This window comes from Pelophylax lessonae (genome assembly GCF_965119305.1).
Source record: "Pelophylax lessonae genome assembly, chromosome: 2".
NCBI classification, from domain to species: domain Eukaryota; kingdom Metazoa; phylum Chordata; class Amphibia; order Anura; family Ranidae; genus Pelophylax; species Pelophylax lessonae.
This window is the reverse complement of record NC_138769.1, coordinates 226,240,752-226,249,238: the sequence shown is the minus strand read 5'-3', so window position 1 is coordinate 226,249,238 and position 8,487 is coordinate 226,240,752. Positions and strand designations below refer to the sequence as shown.

At 50.6% G+C, this 8,487-nt stretch overlaps 1 protein-coding gene across 2 annotated transcripts in view; it reads right to left on the bottom strand.

The window, feature by feature from the left end:
- Positions 1–7,589: 7,589 nt before the first annotated feature.
- The window catches only part of CSDE1 (cold shock domain containing E1), a 208,419-nt gene continuing 207,521 nt past the window's right edge, over positions 7,590–8,487 (bottom strand). For both annotated transcript variants that reach the window (XM_082246093.1, XM_082246094.1), the window contains one exon: positions 7,590–7,794. In XM_082246093.1, the coding sequence (XP_082102219.1) occupies positions 7,747–7,794 (48 nt within the window). In that variant the 3' untranslated portion in view covers positions 7,590–7,746. The remainder of the gene's footprint in view (positions 7,795–8,487) is intronic.

Here is an 8,487-nt window from a genome sequence, read left to right as displayed (position 1 = left end):
GCGTTGAAAGAGAACGGCCAGCGCAGAAATCTGACCCTTAATCGTGGCCAACGCTAAACGCTGGTCCACGCCCGTTTGAAGGAAAGCCAACACTCTCGACACCCGAGTATGAGCGAGGGGAATACCCCCTGGACCCACACCAGGCAAAGTAAGCCTTCCAAGTACGGTAGTAAATCTTCCCTGAAGAGGCCTTCCTAGCCTTGATCAAAGTGGGAATGACCTCAGGGGAGAGACCCCTATCCTTCAGGACCTGGCTTTCAACAGCCAGGCCGTTAAAGCCAGCGACTGTAAAGCAGGATGGAATATCGGTCCTTGAGACAGGAGATCTTCTCGAAGTGGCAGACGCCACGGAGCGTCGACAGCCAGATTCACGAGGTCTGCGTATCAAGACCGGCGAGGCCAGTCTGGTGCCACCAGAATCACCGTTTTCGGTTCCGAGGCCAACCTGCGAAGGAACCTGGACAGCAGCTGAATCGGTGGAAAGGCATACAACAGGAGATACTGATGCCAGGGCGTCACCAACGCGTCCGAGGCGTGCCCGAGGATCGCGTGTCCTTGCCACGAACCTTTCCACCTTGTTGTTTAGACGAGACGCGAACAGGTCCACATCTGGGGACCCCCACTTCTCGCACATCTGGAAGACATCCGGGTGAAGGGACCATTCTCCCTGGTCCAGGGTCTGACGGCTCAGATAATCCGCCTGCCAGTTCTCCACCCCCGGAATGTGAACTGCAGATATCGCCGGGACGTGCGTCTCGGCCCAAGACAGAATGTCGGCTACTTCCCGAGCCGCTCGGGGACTCCTGGTGCCCCCTTGGTGGTTGATGTAGGCCACCGCTGTGGCATTGTCCGTCTGTACCCGAACTGGACGGCCCTGAAGCCTGTCCGTCCAACGCAGAAGACAGATTTATCGCTCGCAATTCCAGAATGTTGATCAGAAGGGAGGATTCCTCCTCCGACCAAGTTCGCTGGGCGGATAGAACGCCCAGAACACCACCCCAGCCTGACAGGCTAGCGTCCGTGGTGATCACCGTCCCTGACAAAGGACGAAAAGACTTGCCCCCCGACACCGCCGGGGACTGGAGCCACCACAAAAGACCCCTTCGGGCGAAATGGCTCAACGACAGCCGCAGATCCAGAGATTGCGGACGCCCGTCCCACTTGGCCAGGACCTCCGCCTGAAGCTCCCGTGTGTGAAACTGGGCGAAGGGAATCGCCTCGAAGGCCGAAACCATCAATCCCAGACACCTCTTACACGTCCGGAGGGACGAGCACTGAAGTGTCCGAAGCTTGTCTTCCGGCAGGAAGACCTTCGCTTGAACCGAGTCCAGAATCATCCCCAGGTAGGGAAGACGAACTGACGGGCACAACGTTGACTTTGGAAAATTTATCGTCCAGCCGAATTCCTGCAGAGTCTGCATCGTGATGGACAGGTCGTTAACCAGGCCCTGACTGGTCGCGGACCGAATCAGGATATCTTCCAGATACCCCAGGACAGAAATGCCCTGGGCCCTCAATAAGGCCAGAACCGGCGCAAGCACCTTGGTGAAAACCCGCGGAGCCGAAGAGAGACCAAAGGGCAACGCCACGAATTGATAATGATCCTCCGCAATGGCAAATCGAAGGTACCTCTGGTGACCCTCGAAAATGGGGATGTGAAGGTACGCATCCTTCAAGTCGATGGAAGCCATGAATTCCCCCGGAACCAGGGCAGCCACCACTGAGCGCAGGGATTCCATGCAAAACTTGCGAACCCGCACAAAGCGGTTCAGAGCTTTCAAGTCCAGAATCGGACGTACCTTGCCCTCCTTTCTGGGCACAGTGAACAGATTGGAATAGAACCCCCGAAATCTGTCCCGACGAGGCACCAGAACCACCACTCCCTGGGCCCGCAGGTCCCGCAGCGCCAGGTGCAGATCCTGCAAGCGCTCCGGAGTCAGCTGAAGGTTTGAGGGGAAAAATCTGCCCGCCGGCCGAGAGAGAAACTCGATCTTGTATCCAGATCGAACGATTTCCTGAACCCACCTGTCCTGAACGCGGTCCAGCCAGGGTTGAAGAAAACCGAGCAAACGTCCCCCCACCCCAGAAGCGGGTGAGGGCGCCCCTTCAGGCCGCATTGTTGTGGGCAGCGGATCCGGACTGGCCGGACTTCTGCTTACCCGTCCACGGCTTCTTCTGGGAGCCTTGGCCTTTGAAGGGCTTGCCCTTATAGTGCGACCGAAAGGCACGAAAGGACCCCTGAGAGGGTCTAAACGAGGCATTCTTCTTACCACGAACAAACTTATTCTTGTGAGATTGGGGCAAAAGAGTAGTCTTACCCCCAGAAATACCCTTTATCAGAGTATCCAAAGATTCGCCAAAAAGGCGAGATCCCGCATAGGGCAAATTAGCTAAAGTCTTGCGGGAAGACTGATCAACAGACCAACATTTCAGCCATATCAGGCGACGATTCAAGACCGCCACACTAGAAAGACGCGCAGCCAAAGGGACTAAATCCAAGTCCGCGTCACACAAATACATGACACCCTGGTGAATCTGATCCACCATAGCCAAAGTTGTCGGCGGGGCAGAGTCAGCCACCAGAGTGCGCTTGAGCACCTGTGTCCAATCCGCAATAGCCTGGGTTGCCATAATGGAAGCAAAAATAGGCTTCAGCATAGAGCCAGCAACTGTATAAGCATGACGGGCCAGAGATTCTAACCTCCTGTCCGTCGGGTCCCGGAAAATCGGGGTATCCTCAGCAGGGATCGCAGTTGATTTATTCAAAATCGCCACCGCGTGATCCACCTGAGGCGGCACACACCAAAGCTCATCAGTAGCTGGTGTAAAAGCATAACGCAGCTTGAACCTACTCGGCCCAGCAAAAGGCTTCTTTATATTGCGCCATTGCTCATCCACCGCGCGCTGAAATTCCGTAGAGCAAGGAAAAACCTGCGATGTTTTGCGTTTCCTTTGCGTCCCATAAGAGGACATCAAAGCAGGAGGACACGGTTCATCCTGCAAATGCAGCGTTTGTTTGATAGAAGCAACCAACTCATCCATGATTGCAAGCTCTTCAGACGAGCCAGGGGGAGAATTATCTACCCCTTCCACCTCAGCCTCCCCGTCAGACCCCACAAGGTCTAGGGATGAGTGAGACCCTGAGAAGGGCACTCCAGCCATAGCAGCCCCATCGCCCCCTGAATCAGAGGAAAAAGACACCCTGGGCCGTTTAGTGGATCGATCAGCCACCAGCATCTGCACTTGAGCAGCTAAGTTTGCCAAATTGGGGCCAGATCAGCCCCCTCGGGGGAAGCAGCAGCCCCTTGGCCCCCCACCAAGGTGGAAGGAAACTTGCAATCCTGAGAATCCATGCCCCAACAAAAAAGTAATAAAGGGTACTGCCCCTTTAAGATCGCGGCGAGCGCAAGCCCACCGCACCCACTGAATACACTGACCCCCACAGGGACAAGAAACTGGGCAAGGAATACAGGAAAAAAGGAAATATAAAACCTGGAGAGATCACACAGGCTGCTGCACCGATCGCTGTCCCAGAGCAAAAAGGAAGTGATGAAAGACTGACCGCCCCTATGAAGCCTTTGCAAGGCTACACAAACATGGCCGCTCGGCTGAGGAAATCCCTGGGCAAACAGAACATGGCGCTGACATGTGGCCTGATCGATCGCCGCCCAAAATGGCGGTGTTTGGCACCAAAAACGCCGTACAGTACCTCACAGGACCTGCCACCATGATCTTTGCCCCCGAAAAATGGCGGATCGCCGCAGCGATCGCCTCACAGCATGCTGAAAATCTGATTGCTTTACAATGACACCCAGCAGAGCGGGAGAGCCTCCCCCTTCACAGCCCACACACACAGGCAGCAAGTTCACACAGGAACTGACAGGGAGCACAGCAGCCACACAGACACGCAGGGTCACACAGTCCCAGACTGACACCCAAAATAGACAGGTCCCCACATAGAGTTACACTTACCAGTCCGGATGGCGTGGGGAGCCTGCTCCAGCGACCAAACCGCTGCACTGAGGACAGGGAGTGTCGCAAGCATGACGCAACGGAACCGCGGTGCGAAACCGCAATGGCGTCCAGTGAGGTAGCCACCTCACCAATAGCATCCCTGCAGCGAACAGGGATGGGTCGTTCAATGTGCCAGGGCAAAACCTAAGCTGAACGCTCGATGGCAGGCTGGGAAGCCCCTGGCCCTGGGAACCAGGGTGGCCAGACTGAGACCCAGCTCCGCACGATCATCTTCATCAGAAGAAGCTAACTAACGCTGAAAATAAACAGCTAAGTAAAAGAAAGAGAAAAAACTTCAAATAAAATCAAAAAGAGAAAAGAAGCTGAGACAGAGCCCCAGCACAGGAACAGCCTGCATACCCCTGAGCTAGGCATTAGAAACTGAGTTGGAAATGCAGGAAGCAGGGAGGTATGGTCTGAGGGGACCACCCCCTGGGGGTGGGATATGCTAAAAGCTTTGATATTAATATATTCTGTTGCCTAGCTACTCCTACGGAGCAAAAGTCATTAACCCCATTAGTGACGAATATGAAGAGGCGGCGACTGTCGGAAGACGTAAGAGAAACTTTTTTTTTGTGTGTGTAATCCCCCAGCGCAACAGCGCCCCTCAGCGTTACCTGCTTTGGACCCCCACAGAGAGAGAGAGACCCCAAGGGCTCACCACCTGATGCACAGAAGCTTCTACCAAACTGCTCTCAGCGCTGTCCTTTACAGAACAGGAAGTCTTGACTAGTTTTCCTGGGTAAAGGAGGTGGCTCCGCCCCTTTACACGCCTTCCGGCGCTCCCACGGCTACTCCTCGAGGTAGCTGGGCGTATCCAAAATGGCCGCCCCATGCAGGAGACACCAGGCTACGCCAAAATGGCGGCCTGCGGATGGCCTGTGGAAGGATGGCGGCGGCCTGCTGAATCATGCGGCCTGCGGGAGGATGGCAGCGGCCTGCGGGATCCGTGCGGCCTGCGGAAGGAGGGCGGCCTGCGGAAGGATGGCGGCGGCCTGCTGAATCGTGCGGCCTGCGGGAGGATGGCAGCGGCTTGTGCCGTGCGACCTGCGGGAGGATGGCGGTAGTCCATGTGGCTGCATCACTATGCATTAGGTAGGTGCTTGATTATATCACCCTTTTACATGACTATTTCAAATAGTAACGCCAGCCCCTGTCTCCATCCTTGACCCCAGTCATGGCTTCCTACTTTTACAGCGCCAGCTCTTTACAGTGACTATCAGATAGTCAGCTCCCAAACCAAGCCTCCTGGAGTGGTATCTCTTATTCACCAAATCACACTCAAGAGGGAGATCTGTGAAACACGTCATAGGATAGAGGGGGAACCCAGGATCAAGAGGGTCCGACCATTCACAGAGGGGCCCGTATCCATTCCCAAAACCCGACAGGGAAGAGGGGGAACATTCTACTCACCATACCGGAACAGACGGGCACCCACTCCTAACAGAACCCCTCTCCATCGAGGTGGGGGGCTGTTGACCAATACAGACGCCGCGACTCAGTTTCCGACTGGTCGTAAGCGTCCTGGCGAGACATTTAACTCGCAGGGCCAGTCCCCGTCCAGTGGGACTATGTCGCGGCCAACCCAGCGCGAAGCTAGGGCCTGCACGCGCTCGTAGGCTGACTGGGGTGACCACTGGATCTTAACATCCAGCCCGTCGCCCAGCTCCAGCAAAATTGTTTAAATGTGTCGCGGCTGATCCAGCGCGGAGCTGGAATCTGCACGCGCTTGTAGGCCGGCTGGGGTGACCACTGGACCTCAACATCCAGCCCGTCGCCCAGATCCGGCATAATTGCTTGAAGATCTCACAGGAACAAATGGAGAAAAAAAGCTAACTTATAAAGAATCAAAAAAATCTTTGCCAGGACCAAAGATTCCCAGCAAGGAACTTAGGTCCTTACTCCTGACTAGACAGAAAAAAACTGACATCCTGTAGCAGAGAGAGATGATATACCCTCTGGGACTGCCCCTAAGGTGTGGGCCAGAACGTTTTCTTCTGCCTAGTGTCCTACTCCTGTAGAGGGCAGTATAACCCAATTTGATTTGGTTTTGTCCATTGGCACTGGCCATAATCAAATATGCAGCCTCTCAGTGCTTGGTCCTTCACACAGAGGGGCCGCATAATAGCGTGAATTGCAGCCAACACACCTGTGCTGAGAACGGGCACGATCCCAGCACAGTTACCGTCGACTAACTGAAAGCTCCCGTTTGCCCATTGTGATCAGGCGTTTTCTGACCACCATTCACAGCGGTCACCTGATCTTAACCTGTGCCCTGTCTCCTGGCATAATGAACATCTTAAAGGGCTAGGAGGCACTGATGCTAAGGAGGTTAACGTACCTAATCTTGCCTATGCGCATTTTGTGATTGAACTGAATTAAATTACTGGCGGACAATATGTATCATGCACCGTGAAATAAAAGACTAGGGATTTCAAATTTAAATTGGTAAAACTTTATTCTATTTTTCAATTTTTTTTGCCATTAAACAGAAAATCTGGAGCCAAGTTTTTGTTTTTACAAAGGTAGGTCTTAACAGAAGAACCTCTAAATCACAGAAGTAGAAAAAAAATAGAAAAACACAAGAACTCTTCCATCAATCCAGGAAGAAAGAAATCTTGATCTTTCTGGTTTAAAATACTTTGAATAAATGTACTTCCTGGCTTGAGAATTTGTGATGGGCAGCAAAATCGTACTGGAGGGGAAAGAGGGAAAAGGCTTCAAGGTTAGAGCCACAGGCCTGCCTGGGTAATGGCAGGTTAGAGAAAGAAGGAAAAAAAAAAAAAAATAAACACCCAATTGTCTATCTATGCTGATGCAAAGATCAGTATAGCTATGAAAAAGCCTAAAGAATTAATGGTATGAGTGGTTTTTGTAAACTGAATAAAATAAAATTCAGGCACATTTTATTTTCCTTTACATTTCATGAACATTTAGAAGCTGCCCATGGAAGCAGCAAAGAAAAAAAACCCTGTGCGGTTTCAAAGATTTTTTAAACTTCACACTGATGGCACATGTCACCCTTGAGGATATCTGCAGTTCCAAAGTTGTTATAACAAAAAAAAAAAAAAAAAAAAAAAAAAATGCTTTTAATCCTAAACAGCTTCGGTTCTTTCACTTGAATAAAATATTCAAATCTTGATATATAAAAAAGTGAGCATTTGGCTGTCATTCAATGAAAAAGGAGCGCTTCAAAGCATTGCTGTATAGAATATATTCCACCATCAGTATGTGGTCCTCTTGGAGAAGGGAGATAAAAAAACAAAAAAAAAGCAGTAAAGGAGGTAGAATATATGCTAAACAGTGTCAAGTGCAGAATTTCAAAGGGTTAAGTCACACTTTTAAATGAGACATAAGAGGGGGAGAAAAAAAACAAAAAAAAAAAAAAAAAAAAACAAAAAAAAAAAAAAAAACCAAACAAAAAAAAAAAAAACTTGTGTTAAGATGCACAATTCAAATCAAAGCTTCTTTAAAATGAAACAGAATATACTCAGGCTTCAACTTAAATCCTCACTTGCAAATGTGCATAATTTAAAAAAAAAAAAAAAAAAAAAAAAAAGTTTCTCAGGAATTTCCCCGAGGTGAACGCAAGATGGAAGGTGTTAAAAATAGATGTAACTGTTATACAGAAAATCTCCAAATTCAGGGGCTGCAAAGAGATGTTGCTCTCCACAATACCCCATGGTATTATACTTGATTAGGTAATGTGCTTTTGTGGATGGAAAAAAAAATTCAGTCGATGACACCAGCTTGACGGATCTTTCTCTCAATGCCAAATCCCTGTAAGAGTAAAAGAAAGAAATGTAAGCCAGATGCATGTAGAATCAAGGACTCGCACAACAATTATGTAGAAACCAACTGCTTTTAGAACACCAGCCTAAACCAAAAAAAATGAAGTTGGAGGACATATTGCTAAAGCCTATGAAATAGGTACTGGATTAGACCACAGAACTCCCAATGGCCAGAATTTGTCCAAATAAACTCTATGGCTTAAGGTGGTCATAAGGCAAGGCTTGACAAATTTGCTTGGAATCTAGGAGCCAGCAAGAAGGTTAGGATAGGAGCCAGTTTTCGCGCATGCCGAATGGCCGGCTTCTGTCAGACTGGCTGCCATACAACTGGCCGAATGGTGGCCAGTTTTTATGCAACCGGCCAATGTTGTCTGGAATTCAGCTCGTGTGTACCTGGCTTGATGGTGTGATGGGCAGTGGCTCACTAGGGAAGGACAGTGAAGCAAGATGGGGGCAAGAGGTGATCCAGAAACTCATGCCACCTTAGGCACCTTTCATACGGGCAACTCTGCTAAGCGGAGTCTACATACTCAGCAGGGATTCCTCTGCTAATCCCAACTGAGCAGGCAGATGACAGGTCCTTGTCCACTCTGCTATGCAGAGGGAACACTGACAGTCCTGCTCTCCTCTATGAGGCAATCGGATGGAAATGGACTGCCTGTCCCATTTCCATCCGATGTCA